Source organism: Dipodomys spectabilis, unplaced genomic scaffold (genome assembly GCF_019054845.1).
Source record: "Dipodomys spectabilis isolate Male_0828 unplaced genomic scaffold, ASM1905484v1 ptg000175l, whole genome shotgun sequence".
Lineage (NCBI taxonomy): Eukaryota > Metazoa > Chordata > Mammalia > Rodentia > Heteromyidae > Dipodomys > Dipodomys spectabilis.
In genome coordinates, this window is record NW_024870852.1 from 2,140,679 (window position 1) to 2,155,601 (window position 14,923).

At 52.0% G+C, this 14,923-nt stretch overlaps 2 protein-coding genes across 2 annotated transcripts in view; both read left to right on the forward strand.

The window, feature by feature from the left end:
* Positions 1–444: 444 nt before the first annotated feature.
* LOC122120370 (basic proline-rich protein-like) lies at positions 445–1,257 on the forward strand. The gene has a single exon (XM_042694609.1). It carries the CDS (start codon positions 445–447, stop codon positions 1,255–1,257), a length of 813 nt encoding a protein of 270 aa, XP_042550543.1.
* Positions 1,258–1,547: 290 nt separating this feature from the next.
* Positions 1,548–14,923, forward strand: part of Jag1 (jagged canonical Notch ligand 1) — a 37,866-nt gene continuing 24,490 nt past the window's right edge. Inside the window, exons 1-3 of the mRNA XM_042694428.1 lie at positions 1,548–2,112; positions 2,576–2,881; positions 11,521–11,572. Of these exons, the coding sequence (XP_042550362.1) occupies positions 2,032–2,112; positions 2,576–2,881; positions 11,521–11,572 (439 nt within the window). The 5' untranslated portion in view covers positions 1,548–2,031. The remainder of the gene's footprint in view (positions 2,113–2,575; positions 2,882–11,520; positions 11,573–14,923) is intronic.

Below are 14,923 nucleotides of genomic sequence, written 5' to 3' on the forward strand. Positions count from 1 at the left end.
CTTATTTCCCCCATCAGAATCCTATCTAGGAAAACACTGTCCACGTCAAGCCTCTCATCAGATGTAATCAGAAGATTACCACAAATACCTGCTATGGGATGCGGTCTTAGGCTGGACCGGGCTACCCCCAGCCCCCCTCTCCCCCAGCCCCCCTCTCCCCGGCCCCCCTCTCCCCCTCTCCCCGTTCCCCCTTTGATCCACTGCAGTTCTTCAGGCCCCACAGGGTGGTAGGGCTTGGAGCTCTCAGCGGGCCACTCCACAGGCACGCTTTTCTGCAGGACACAACCAACATCGGGGCTAAAACTTTGCCCACCCTGGAATGCCACTCTTTCGGGGGGAGGGGGGGTCCCCTGGAACACCGCGGCTAACCCGCTTAGGAGAGGGGCTGGCAGAGGCTTCCGCCCGCCCGCCCGCCGGCCCGAGCGCTTTCCTTTGACCTTGATGATGACCAGGAGTGTCGCGGTTAATTTCGAGGCCCGCCTCAAGGTGGAAAATGGCAAGGCTTTCCCAGGCCACCCCCAGACAAGCTGGGTTCCGCTGCAGGCCCTGGCAGCGCGAGGTCCTTTCCAGGCCCACCTCCTACCACCCAAAGAGCGGCTCGGAGGCCGCCTACAGGTGCCGGCCCGGCACTGCGACCCGGGCGCAGGGGCGGCGTCTCAGCCCACCAGCATCTCCCTCGTCTCCCGCGCCCGGAGCGCAACCCTGGCGCGCCCGCCGCCCGCTGCTCCCGGCGCGGTTTGGAAAGGAAGCTGGGAGCCCGGGGAGGCTCCACACACACTTCAATTTGGGAGGAGGAGGTGGCGGGCGGCCGAGGCTTTCCCTCGAAGCTGCGGCAAGCCTGGCTCCGGGAAAAGTTTTTTCCAAAGTTCCCAGCAGCGTCTGCCCAGGTCGCCTCCGCCGGGCGAGCCGACGCCGACGGCGCGAACGCCAGCCCCGCCGCCGCCGCCGCCGCCTCTGCCGCCGCCAGCGCCGCGCTCTGGGGCGGCTCGCGCGCTCCCCAGCTCCCGGGCCGTGCTCCCGGCGGGCAGGCCGGCCCTCCTCCGGGGGCGAAAGCCGCAGCTGACGCAGGCAGCTCGGAAGGCGGAAGCCGCCCCGCTCCGACCGCTCCGCCAGCGCCCTGGCGCCTACTGCACCCAGGGCCCCGCACTAGCGGGGCAAAGGCGCCCGAGGGGGCGGACACCACCCGAGGCACCCCGGGCGTCCCCGAGCCGCAGCCCCTTCCAAATCCCTCCCTGCGCGCTCTTCTTTTCTGCCTAGTCTGAAGTCCCGAAGGCCGGCGTCTGTGTGTGTGTGTGTGTGTGTGTGTGTGTGTTGGGGGGGGGACGAGCAGGACGTTCACATCACCCGATGCATTCCGGAGCCCCCCCCCCCACAACCCCTTCCAAGTTTCTCCCCGTACTCCCCTCCCCGTCAGCAGCGAGAAGAGGGGCGGGGCACTGCACAGCCACGCCCCCTCATGAATATTAATAAGCGCGCATGCGCCTTGTCCGGCGTGCTGGGTAGAGGTGGCCAGCCCCAGCCGCGGCTCCCAGACGGGCTCTCCGGGTCCCTCTCTGAGAGCCAGGCGGGCACGCGTCATTGTGTTACCTGCAGCCGGCCGGCGAGCTAGGCTCAGGTTTTTTTTTTTTTTGTTTTAAATCTCCCCCTCCTTCCCCCGCTTTCCAAGCAGCTGATCTGAAAAGGAATAAAAGGCTGCGCATAATCATAATAATAAAGGAAGGGGAGCGCGAGAGAAGGAAAGAAAGCCGGGAGGTGGAAAAGGAGGGGGCAGCGCCTCAAAAGAAGCGATCAGAATAATAAAAGGAGGCCGGGCTTTTTGCCTTCTGGAACGGGCCGCTCTTGAAAGGGCTTTTTGAAAAGTGGTGTTGTTTTCCAGTCGTGCATGCTCCAATCGGCGGTGTATATCAGAGCCGGGACGCGTCGGCCGCCGGGGCAGCGGCGACGGCAGCACCGGCGCGAGGACCAGCGCGAGCAGCAGCAGCGGCGGCGGCGGCGGCGGCGGCCCGAGTGCCCGCGGCGCGCGGCGCAGCGATGCGGTCCCCACGGACGCGCGGCCGGCCCGGGCGCCCCCTGAGCCTCCTGCTCGCCCTCCTCTGTGCCCTGCGAGCCAAGGTAGGATCCTGCAGGGTCCGGGCCTCCCTCCCGCCCCCCTCCCACCCCGGCGGCCCTCTCCCTTTCCCTCGGCGGCGCCCTGCACGCGGGCGGTTGGGCGCCAAGCAGCGGGCTCCGGAGCCCTGGGGCGCCCGGCCTATGCGCCCGACGGGCTGCACCTGGGCTGGAGAGCACCGGTTCCCACTTGGGGATTTCTGGAGGCTGCGTTCTTGGTTTATTTTCGAGGCCAGTCGTCGGTTCCCCCCCCCCCCCACGCCCGTATTTATGCGTTTTTATACTCTTCGACTCACGTCGAGTCCTCGAACCGAGAGTTTCAAAACTGAATTTTTACTCGGTGCCGAAAGCCTCGTGAGGACGGGGAGGGAGGCGGAAGGGGGAGGGAAGTCTTCACTTTTCACCCTCGGAGCCAACTTTCTCCCGCGCTGCGCTGACCTCCCCCCCCCTCCCTTCCTCGGCCCGGCAGGTGTGCGGGGCGTCGGGGCAATTCGAATTGGAGATCCTGTCCATGCAGAACGTGAACGGAGAACTGCAGAACGGAAACTGCTGCGGTGGCTCCCGGAACCCTGGGGACCGCAAATGCACCCGCGACGAGTGTGACACGTACTTCAAAGTGTGCCTCAAGGAGTATCAGTCCCGCGTCACGGCCGGGGGCCCCTGCAGCTTCGGCTCGGGGTCCACGCCTGTCATCGGGGGCAACACCTTCAACCTCAAGGCCAGCCGCGGCCACGACCGCAATCGCATCGTGCTGCCCTTCAGTTTTGCCTGGCCGGTAAGTGACCCGACTCCGCGAGGGAGGCCCGGGCAGGAGCGTGTGGCTCGCACCTCTACCTTCTCCCCCCCACTTGCTATCCCCCTTGTTTGAAGGATTTATAGTGCCTTGCCACTCGGTTCCAACTTGGGGGCGTTCTTATGGAGGTGGGCAAATCAAACTCTAGTGAGACGTTGGGAGTAAGACCGGGCCGGGCGGGTCCCATCCTCACTGCTGTTTGTTTAATGCGTAAAAGTGTGTGTGTGTGTGTGTTGGGGGGGGGGGGGAGGTCCCCAGAGAGGCTGGTGAGGGATGGCTCCTAAGGAGGCCGGTTTAAACTTGCAACTTGGAAACACCCGTAATCATGATCCCCCTCCCCCCACCTAAGAGGTCATTGTAGGTGATCTCTTGGCTTAATTAATTAAACCTGGTGCGCGGCGGTGGCCGGCGATTCCGCGCAGTTCTGGCCTGCAAAAGCCGTCCAAGTTGGCACCCTCCCCTTCTTTCCCGTGGACGGCCAGCCCAGCGGGCGGGTGCGTCCTTCCTGGAGGGTGTGGGGGAGCCGGCTTCCCGGAGGCTCCCCGGGAGATTTTTGGTCTACCCAAGGGCGCTCTCCCGGTTGGGCCCAAAGATCAGGGGCGGCCGCCTGCGACCAGACGCGGGGGTGGGGTAGCGATGGGGCGGGGGGGGGGGGGGTGTCTCCGCGCCGAGGCTAAAGACCCGGGCACCCCTGCCCCCTGCCGGCCCCTGCCGGCCTTTGCGCCCGCCTCCGCCCCCGCGCCCTGCAGCCCTTGTGGCCTCACTTCCAGCGGTTCCCGAGCCCGAGCTCTTGAACAGCTGTGTTTGCAAACTTCCCCGGGAAGGGCGGGCGCACACACTCCCCGTCCGGCGGGCACCCGCCCCCCCCCCCCCACCTCCCGTAAACCTCTTCAGGGGCTATTCCAAGGTTAGGAAGGGACGGGCCCGCTGGAGATAGTGCTTTTGGGTGCAAGTGCAGGGACCTTTCTCCCCTCCTCCAAGGCCTCTTGGAGCAGCTCGAGGGCTGGGCCCAGCTGGCAGACGCGGTAGCAAGCAGGGCCCTTGCAACATTCCAAAATGGGTGGAAGGAAGATGGGTGCGATTGCAGAAAGAGGAGGAAAGGGAAATGTTGGGGGTGTGCCCGCTGCCCAGGAGGTGTGACTCACTGCCAGGATTGGGACTTGGCTCAGCGTGTACTCTCTGGGGTGAGAGGGGGGAGCTCCCGAGCCCTGAGGTTTGCTTTCCACCACGTGCTCCTGTGGGGTGCGCTCTGCTGCCTCCTATCTGCCAGCCCAGGCTGTGATTCCCAGCAGCAGGAGGGGAGGGGGAGTGTGTCTGGCGAGGTCTGGGTGTGAGGTGTGGGGTCTACCGTTGGTTTCAGGAGTTGGTATTGTAAAGCGTCCTCAGCTTTAAGACAGTTAGACAAAGACATGCTATTAAATGGTCTTTTAAAAACTGTATTTGAAGTTCTCCCGAAAACTTCTTGAGAGGCTGTTTCTGTTGCGCTAATTCACTTTTACAGTGTTTGTCCCGTTTGTTAATCCCCTATTAGGGAGAACATGAAGCTAAAGAGGCCGGCCACCTTTAAATCTGGCTGGGCCCAAGCTGATGGGCCAATACTGGCTGCCCTTGAACTGTGTTTGGAGTTGAGGAAGGGGCCCGCAGGTGGTTCCACCCTCCCAAGGATCAGTCTGAGCCCCTTGCTTTTCACAAGACCATAAAAGGAATCTTATTAGTGATGTGGAAAAGCAGCAGGCCTGGCCAAGGTTTATTTAGGAGAGTAGGGTCAGAGGATGGTTTGTGTGAAAACAGAGGCCTCCTCCAAAGGCTGGCTGTGGAAAACTGACCTAGAAGGTGTGTCAGTCTGCTTTTGACATTTGGCAGAGTCCTCCCTGGAGAAGTAGCGGAAATGGTGTGAGAGGGCAGGGGAGGAGATGGATTCGCTAGGGCTCTTCTGTGCCTTCAGGCCCCATGGGTCACAAGCTATGAAATAGACTCCCAGCGTTTCTAGCATGGGGTAGGGAGTGGGGAGGGGGGGGGGGGAATGTGAGGGCAACATTGAGAATGTGGTTCTTTTGAAGTTGGGCCAAATGTGTGTATCACTCATAAACAAGTCTCCACCCTGCTGCCCCCAAAAGGCCTCCTGTGAAACATAAGCTTTATTTCCCAAGAGAAATTGGAGTTTAGGTGTATTGTTTGAGTTTATTTTCCTGAATGTGGTTAGAGAAACACTACAGTCTGTAACTTTGATGAATGACCCCAGGGTGAATGTAAACTTCAGCGAAGGCCCTCAGCTGAGCAAGTGTTGAAGTTCAGTGGCACAGGTTCATTTACCTGGGCTATTAACCTAACTATCTTAAAAGACTGTTTTCTGGGTCTAGAGGTATGGCTGGATGGCAGAGTGTTTGTCTCACATGCACAATGCCCTAGCAAAAAAAGGGAAATGGATTTCCTTGGATTGGTAATGCTGAGTGCGGTATAGAACTGAAGGGGTAAGAAGAGGATATATGGTTTTCAGAACAAAACTGGAGCTTTCCCTGGGTCTTCCAGCTATGAATTGTGTCCTAAAGTTGTTGACATGCCAAGAACAGTGGTTGAGGAGCAAGGATAGGTCAGTTGGGAGAATGTGGTGGAATTCATATCTTTTATTTGGCATGATGACCCCAATCAAGCAAGGGAGAAGAGGAGGAAATGATTTGAAATACAATCCACATTCCACTGTGCATGTGGGAAGCTCTGTAGAGGTAGGCCTGCCTGCCATATATCATGTGGAATTACATTCCACTTAGTGTCCACCGCTCTAGCCCTGGTTTTGTAGCTTTTCACCAGTGGCTTATAATTGCTCTACCATCTCTGACACAAGGGGACATGACTTGAAGCAACAACTAGCCTGATTTATGTTCCTCAAATGGGAGCCCGAGTTAGAAATCATTATAAGGAGTAATTGGGCTTAACAAGAGGATTTGGGAATAACCAAATGGTTGACTTTCACCTCCCACAGTTTAGTGCCTTCTTATTAAAAATGTTTGTGTAATTACCACTCCTTTTTGGAAATCTTAAGCACCCACTGGGATACCTTTGGTAGCCCTCAAATGAAATGAATCTGGAGACACTTTGGGGGAAACATTTGAAGGATCTGGCTTCATATTTAACCACCACTGACCCCATTCAAAAGCTTGCTTAGGTCGACTTAATTATTTCTGGAAAATCCAAGAAATGTTGATTCTTACATACCAGAGGGATGCCAGCCATGGCCCCTTTCCCATTTAATGGTCTAACTGACCAGTTGGCAGGGGGTTGAATAATTGGCCACCATGGCGTTAATCACAGAATGTGATTGACTAGTCTTTGCCTTTGCCTCATCTTTCCTATAATAGGACACAAGGAAGGTAGAGGGATGTGATTCACTTCTGAGCGGGCTCCTTTGTGCAGTTTGTGTTTGTGCCTACTTAGTTAGCATGTATGCCAGCAGTGCACATGTGTTCCTGCTCTGTCCAAGCGTATTTTCAGTGTGTGGATAAAATCTCTTTTGCTCTAAGTAATCTACCTCAAACTAAAGGGATGGAATGACCTGTCTGTTGGAAAAGCCACTTTTCCTTTCCTAGGGGAAAGTGGAGCTGTGCTGCTTTTGAAAGAGCAGTTCTTAAGGGGCTGCTGCTCATGTGGAATTCCAGGTACTTGGTTTCTAATATTTTTTCTTCTCTTGCAGGTGTTACCTTCTCTGTGTTTTCTTCCTCCTTGTTGTCTTGTTTCTTAGCAACTTATTCAAACTTGCAGTACTTGCATGAGTTTGCAACCCACCACCAGCTCCACACCCATAATTCTGCAGGGACTAAAAACATTTGTAGAAAACGGCGAAGCATTTGCCTAGAGACTATTGGATTTGAGTGGGTAGAGGAGGAGAGGCTGCATCAACTTATTAAGCCTGGAACTTCCCAGAACACCAGCAAATCTGAAGGCTGTCTAGAATCTTTACATCAAGTGGTTGTATCTTTAGGGACTTCCTTGGTTAGAAGGCATGTGGGAAGTTGAGAACGGAGAGATTTGTTCATGAAATAATAAGGTCAATAAGGAGGCTTCATGTTCCTGATCTAAAAAGAGGAATGCAAGCAGAGGCCTTGGCAGCCAACGGTGCCATTGTAGAAGGGCCAAAATTTATCCTAATGTCAGGTTTTTAAGATTAGCTACGACATAAGAATGCATAATCTCTGGACATAGTTAGCTTCCTAATCCGTGAAGGCAAGAATTCCTGAGAACTTTCCTTTCGTAAACTTTTGTAGGCCTTCCCGATTGCCCTGTCCCAAAAGCTAGTCTCCAGCCTGCATAAAGGAAGGGTCACTTGGCTCCAGCTTTTAAATATACTTAAAAAAATATCAGAACACAGTAACTATTTCTTCCAAATGTTGGAAGCTAATGTCAGAAGGTGTGAAAAGTGGAATTCCTAGATGGATAGTAGAAATGGATGGAGAGATCCTGGGTTCAGAAATGTGTCATCTTTGCTGAGTGACCACGTTGTGGCTTCTGGCTAGTTTCTGAATACTGTGTGGACCACTGGAAGCCCATAGTTAGTATTTTTTTTTAATAGTGTCAGTGACATCTCTCATTTGGTGCAGTGCATGTACAAGGCAGGGAAGAAATTGCCCAGAGTGGTTCCTAGTAGTTAGGAGGGGTCAGTGAATAGGCAAGCATTGAGAGTCCTCTACCAGCACAGCACAGTTTTTAATGCACTTTTGGTAAATAAGTAGAAAGGCTTCTTGTTCGGGCTTGCTCTGTGTGAACCCAGACCGTTGTGCTTGGCTGGCTTCTCAGTATTCTATCTATTAACCTCGCCACCCTTTTGTAACTGGTGCATTTAATTATCAGTGGGATGCCTTTCAAACAGGTAAGGGTAATGATGGGAAAGGGGTAGGGGCCTCTCACTGAGAGTCTCAAATCTGGATATGAGCTCTGGGGCCACTTGGTGAGCCTTTGAGGTGGGCTTTGATGAGAAAATCACCCTTTGTAACCAGATCGGACTCTATTGACATGTCAAGCTTTGCAGACTCATTGCTTTCCGAGACTGGAGCCCCAGCTTGCATGCAATAGGGTAGTTGTCTTCGGCTCCCTCACCTTGCCAAAACCATAGGAGATGCGAATTGTGTGTGCTAGCGTGTGTAAGTGTGCCCACACACGGACTTCCTGAAAACCTTTTTTTGTTTAATATGTTTTGTGACTGGAATATTTTATACTCTGGCCACCCAGACATGGGGAAGGACAATAGAGTTGGCCGAATTGACTGAAATGAGGATTACAGAGAAGAATGGGGCCTCTCCAAAAATACTGCTAATACAGGACAAGCGACAGGAAGCAACAGTTGAGTCAGCAGAGCACAGGGCCCCTGACAGACCTGGGGCAGACCGGCTGTGACAATGGCCATGTTGGCACGCGGGGCATTCCCAGGATATGTGTGTGCCTCTGGCGGGCCTGCCTGTCGCAGCGGCCTGGGGTTTTGGACGCCGCACGCGTGCCGTTTGGATGGCGGTTTGTTTGTGTCCGTCAGCTTGGCAGGAGGGAAGGCAGCCGCTTCTCAGGGCTTGGTTTGGCTGCCACTGTTGCCAGGAAAAGGAAGCTCCCAGCTGCCAACACAATTACCTTTGTTTCTTACATCCCCCCTTCTTAATGTGGCAATTAAGTGCTTACTGCTCTGCCCAGTGCCAAGGTAACCACCATGGAGTGGGGCAGGATGCAGAACACAATATCTTACAAGAGCAATCTGAGCATGGAAGGCAGGAGGAGGTGCTGGTGACCAGGTCTTGTGGGGTAGGCCCTAGTAGCCCTTAGAGGCCCTTGGCACGCCTTGAGGACTTTGATGCCAAGACTTTTCCTTTAGGTAACATTGCATGGAAATCTTCCCCAAAGCAATTGTGAAAGCTGACCAGTCCTTTTCAATGCTGCATGAGAATGGGAACCAGCTGCTCTGTTGCCAGATGTCCTTGGGCTTGGAGCTGGGCAGGGGCAGAAATGACTCACACTGCAAATCCCGACCAACCGAGGAGGATCTATTAACTACCCACCCATCCCTTCTGCATTGCCCAGGACTATTGTTCTGGATAGAACTGAGAAAAAGATGAAATCCAGTGACTCTTTCTAAAGGTCTTAGTTTCATCGTATTTGCTTTTCCTTTTCTTGTCTGTTGACATGAGCTTAAGATTGAACATACTTGCCCTTCTAAGCCCTCCTAAGGTGGGGGGTGGGAGGTGGGAGTGGGGGGGATGTGGCGTTTAGATTCTGCTTTGGGATCTGGTTTGAAGCAGCCAGTTGGGTGTGACTCCATCTTAGGGGATTGCTGACGTAGCTTGGCACCTGCTTTGATGGCATGGGGTGCACCTGGTTTGGAATCTCAAGAGTCTGGATGTATATTCAGGGATGTACAGAGGTCAGGCGTGGGCCTGGGAAAAATTAAAGTTCCCTAGCAATTAACAATCATTGCTAAATTATCTTGATTGTTGATCTATAGTGTGGGGATGGAGTGGGAGGTCAGAATGCCTCTTAATAGGAGCCTTGAAGGGAATCCTTTTCTCTGAAGGCTGGGTACCCATGCCCCCCGAGACCTGGAACCCTCATCTCTGAAACAAGGGAGAAGCACAGTCCAGGTTTCCTTGCTGTTACTGCAAACTTCCTCCTCCTCCCCTCACACTTCTGAGAAGGAGAAGGAAGGCACTGGTGGGAAATCGTGACACTAAACCCCTAGAACTGTGGGTACCATTCTGACTTCTCCTCAGGCTGAGGTGGCGTTGGTCAGCAACTTCTGTGTCGAGGAGGAGCCTGACAGACTGCTTGGTCTTCCAAGTTCTTGTGCAAGAACTAAGGATGCCTTCCACTTTGAGTATTAAGCAGAGTTCATATAGCCATGGCAGCTCAGTCCTGGGGCACCTTCGCTTGCAGAAGTGTTTGTGGGTATTATGTGTTTAGCGCTTGTGCAAGTCTGTCAAAACTCTCGGTATCAATGCATTTAATCAGAGGATTAATTACAGCAATATTGTTGAAGTGGAGGATGTGGGCCTCAACGTGACCAGCAAATGAAGGGCTTAATTATACAGAATCAGCCACACATCTGGCCTCATTTCGTTTTGGCTCTCCCCTCCTATCAGTAGAGAAATATAATTTCTTGTTGCTCTTTAGGACGAGTCCTGTAATTTGTAGGAAGTCCTAGGAAACTTAAAGAGGCTGTAAATAAGGTGTAACTTTCACTAATAAAACATTAACGACAACAACAATGCATTTGGACTTGTGACCACTAAAAGGAGAGGGCTGGGTATGTGCCCCAGCTTGCCCGGTTTTGCTTGCTTTTTGTGAGCATTTTCCCACAGTTATCAGTGAACGAAATGGAATCCTGCTCTGCTTTGAGTATGAAACATATTTCGGCTGAATTCCAAGTCCGGGCCTATCACAAGATATTTTTCTAGTGAGAGACAACCTGCTGTGTCACTGAGAGCAATGAGCTTGCCTTGATTTATGAATGAAAGTTTTTTTCACTTTTTTTTGGTCTTTACCTTATTGCTTCCTTCTCTTCACTGACAGCAGTGGGCTGCTAGGATCACAATGTTAGGTTAATCAGTCCATGTTATGATTTCCAGGGCTTGAGTTTATGACAGTGGCCATGCTGGGCTGTAGATATGTATTCATGTTTTTTTTTTTCCTCTCTACCTGTTGTGGGTGCATTTCATTGAAACCCTGGCGTCTGGGACACTCCCAGACACATTGCAAACCAATATCAGAGTAAAAGCAGGAATGGCTAATAGATTAGGAGGGGGAGCCGGTGTGGAATTCTGAGATGATCCTGGGAAATTGAAAAAAGTGGCTCAGTGTAATAGCTGGCTTCTGTCCAGAATCCAGAGAATTTCTTTATTGGTCTCTGATTTTTCCAGGAATGTTAGATCCTATTGACAGATAAGTTCATCAATAAATACAACCCATGGGTGTGCGGTGATCTTGGTATTTTCTTACCCAGTATGTCTCCCCCCCCCCCCCCTGCACCCAACCCCACCACCAAGTTAGGACGCCTTCTTTGTCTCAGAGCCTCTTTGCACCTACCCCCTCCTGCTTCCTAGAGTTACCTGATACTTGTGGGAGCTGGGATGGTCTCACACAGACAGGGCTTTCAAAAAGGTTCTGAAAAGGAAAAGGGGGCCTCCCTGGGGACCGTCCTACCAGGGCCCAAAGTGTAACCTTAGCAATACCCCCTTGGTACAAATACCTGGGTAGGTTAGAATAAATTCTTTGTGTGGGGTTTTTTTTTCCTTCTCATGCACTGGCATTGGGGTCTGGAAAGTTTTGGAAAACTGTAGCGGTGTGTTCCCATTATAGGGTTGTAGCATCTCCTTTTCAGAGTTTTGGACTGCCTGCAAGCAGGTGACCCTAGTGGACCCCTGCCAGGTGAAAGGAGTCATTTGTTAGCCTGGGGAGAATACTGAAGAGGAGAGGGGGGATGATCTGATTTAGACACCCAACACCTCCATGTGTTGGCCAATAAGATTTTCATTTAGGTTTTATAGTTTGGTTTGATGGGGTGGGGTGGAGCATGCAGGGAAGCCAAGAGAATCCGACATTAGACAGCTGACCTCTCCTTCTGAATCACTAACGTTTGCTTATCTGTCTTGCAGAGGTCCTACACTTTGCTTGTGGAGGCGTGGGATTCCAGTAATGACACTGTTCGTAAGTATCATGTCAGTAGACTACTGTAAATGTGTGTTGGAAGTGGGTGTCTGCCAGGCCTGTGAGAGCTAGACTTGTTTCAGTGCTTAGGAAAACTTCTACCTCTCCTCCCCCCGCCCCCCCACCATCTATTCCACCCCCACAGGGAGTGAACCTGTCTGTAGAAGTTGCTCCTGAACTTCCCCCAGAACTTTTAGCTTGGAATATTAAGTAGCCAGAACAGACTCCCAGTTAACTCAGTCCCTGAATAAGGGACCTAGATTATCTCTGGATAGAGATCTTAATGGTTTTACAACTTTAAAACCATGTAGACTGCAAAAGGATCAAAGTAGTGACTTTTTAAAAGTCCATTTAAACTTTAAGTGAGCATTTAATCTCTCATCAGAAAGATAAAGCCATAAAGGTGGCACTGGGCTCTAAAGAGGGACCTTGAATTTCACTTGGTGGGCAGGTGAGCTTCAAGCCGGTCTGAGTTTCCCACACTGCACACCACAAACCTTCCATTGAAGCTGAATTTCAGAGCCCCACAGCCATGACCTGCCTTGTCCCCTTTCTGAAAGATGGCTCTGTTTTCAGGACAGGTTGCTTTTCAGGCCTCTGAAGGGGGTGGGTCTGGGTGGGAGAGGCCATACAGGTGCACTTGGGAATGGCGGTGGTCTGCCATATGCAGTGGTCTTCTTTGATCACAACATGTTTTCTCAGAAAGGGTCAATTCCCCTCCCCTTCCCTCACTTTTTTTGCCAGCTGAGTCTGGGTTGTTGTCATTGGAATACTTGATTCACACAGAAATCTCTTGGTCTGTGCGTGAGCAAGAGTGGATCTCACTTCTCATCTCTCCCCTCCCTCACCCTCCTCCTTGGAATGTCTCATGCTTTTGCGTCTCCATCTCATCCTTTCATTTCTAATAGATTTTTTTTTTTCTTTTTACTGACTGGGGGGGGGGGTGGGAGGGAGAAGGAGTAAGGGCCTCGCCCCCCTCAGGCTCACTGAAGTCTGGATAAATACTTGGTAGGCAGCTTTTAGCATGGCTGGGTCATAGAGCCCTTGCTTGTGCCACAAGCTCCTAATTTTGGGGCATTCTCTTGCTTTGGCAACTTCCTGCAGGGAACATGTGGAAGTCTGGAGCCTAAGCGGAACTCAAAGGGAGCTTTTGTCCCACTGTGGGAAGTGTTTTATGTGGGGTGTAGCATGAGATTTTTGTGCCAGTCTTGGAGTGCCTGATCCAGTCAGGGCCATGGATACCTGTTCATTTTGCCCCGCTACAAGCACTGAGGACTCTGTGAACATTATGTCACTGTGACCTGTTGACAATGCTAACCAAACATCGGGGAGATGGGAGCAGAGGAGAAATGGGCTCTTCCAATAATCAGGTGCATGCATGCTATTCTTGCTGTTGCATCAGCTGACAGAGTATTCTTGAGGCTGATTCTGGCTGAACCCAGGGGCTTTAGGGATGTGTGAGAGAATCTGTGGCCCCAGCACTGGAGAACTTCTTCTGAGTCTCTTCTCCCTGAAACTCGGGGAGCCGCACTCCTGGGGATCTCACAGCCCATCTGCAGCTGCCCATGGTGGTCTGCCTTTCTGAGCAGCAGCCCTATTGGGAAGCTTGAAGGTCACCTAAAGATCTGACTGAAGAACAAAAAGAAACTCCTGAGTGATGAGCTTGTAGCTTTCTCTCTTGCTGGAGGTGGGATAGGGTAGGGGGGATCGGATGGGATAGGATGGGAACAATGCTTTCAGACCCATTGGGAGAGGCGCAGAGTCACTGGCCGCCATTGTAGGTGACTGAAACTCACTTTCTGAACCCGGGGTTTGGTGGGAAGAGTTGATCCAGTGTACTATCCAACTTCTTGGTGATATGTCCAAAGTATGTCAAATTCAGCATAGTCACCAAACAAGCACAAGATCATCCCTAGGGATGACTAGTCTCCCTTCTGAGGCCCTTCCTGGATGATGAGTACCTAGTGCCATAATCCATATTAGCATCGACATCTGTGCCACCTCCATGCTCTGAAAACTTCGCCTCTTCACTGGAGGCTAGCAGCCTCTCATTATATCCCTGGACCACATCTCTGTGCATGCCTGAACTCCTGCAGCAGCCATCAGCTGGTCCTTTCATACTGGCATGCGGTCCACCTCTAATGCTTTATTCATTCTTCTGCCTTCCTGGTCTTTTAGAAGCATAACATTTGACAAGTCACCTTTAGTGCTAAAAGCCAGTCACTTTAGCTCTTGAGTCAGATATTTATGTGGCTTGTAAGGCTTTGCATATAGCCCAGCCTTCTCTCCTGCTAGCTTGGTCCTACATACCATGTGGTCACCCATCATATCTGTATCAGTCATTTCCCACCCATTCCCATCCTCAAGTGCATTACCCTTCTCCTGCCTCAGGACCTTTACATGTACTGTTTGTGCTGCTTGGGAAGTTTGACATCTTGTTTTCTTTAGCCTCTGCTCCTCTAAATAGAAGGCATTGTTGAGGCCCAAAGGAGTTAGCTTCCTCTTGGTATACAAGTAAGTCATAAACATTCTGGCTTGGGGTATACATTTAAGGCAGATCCTTGAATTTTGGAGCAGAATTTCATCCTACAGCAGCTCTGTATCAACCCTTATGAGCAGAGAATGGCCCAAACAAAGCTCAGGTGCTTCAGGGTCCAGTTTGTTTTTTTTCTTTCCCTATCAGGACAAATGTTTTCGGTTTACAGGAATGCTTGATGGATGCATAAACGTATACAGATATACAAGGTTTTTCCTTCTAGCTTAGCTTTGTCAGATTGGGGTGGTCCCCTCCTCCTCATGTAAGACCACCCCAGGGTCCCATGACACATCTCTAGGCAGATGATGATTGCCGGCACTACCCCAGGTGTGCCCCCTTGGTACCTCTACGTCCCAAGCTAAGGGGGGCACGAATTGGGTGGCAGTGTAGACGAAGCAAGCAACCATCTCATTCTGTATAAGACAGATGCCAGAGAGCAAGTCATAGACGTCAGAGGCCGAGGCAGGTGCAGACTGAGAGGTTGTGTGCAGCCCAGTGAGCTTTACGGAGGAAGATTCTGAAGCCATCACACCTGCAGAGCATTTCCTGGCAGTAGATAGACATCACACTGAATTACTGGGTTTCTTGGATCACTTTGCCCCTTAGGATCGCTCCGGGTGCTGGTCTGAATTGTTTGTTGTCGATACCAACCTGGGGAGAAGCTGGGTGCCTTTGAGCCATGGCTAATGTGTTTAAATGATTCTTTTATTAAGATTTCCTGACCATATGATAGTCCACTCTACGTCCTAACTGAACCGGCAGAGCAAACATGCAGTTAATCGAGGGACATATTTGTCATTCTTTGGTCTGTGTTT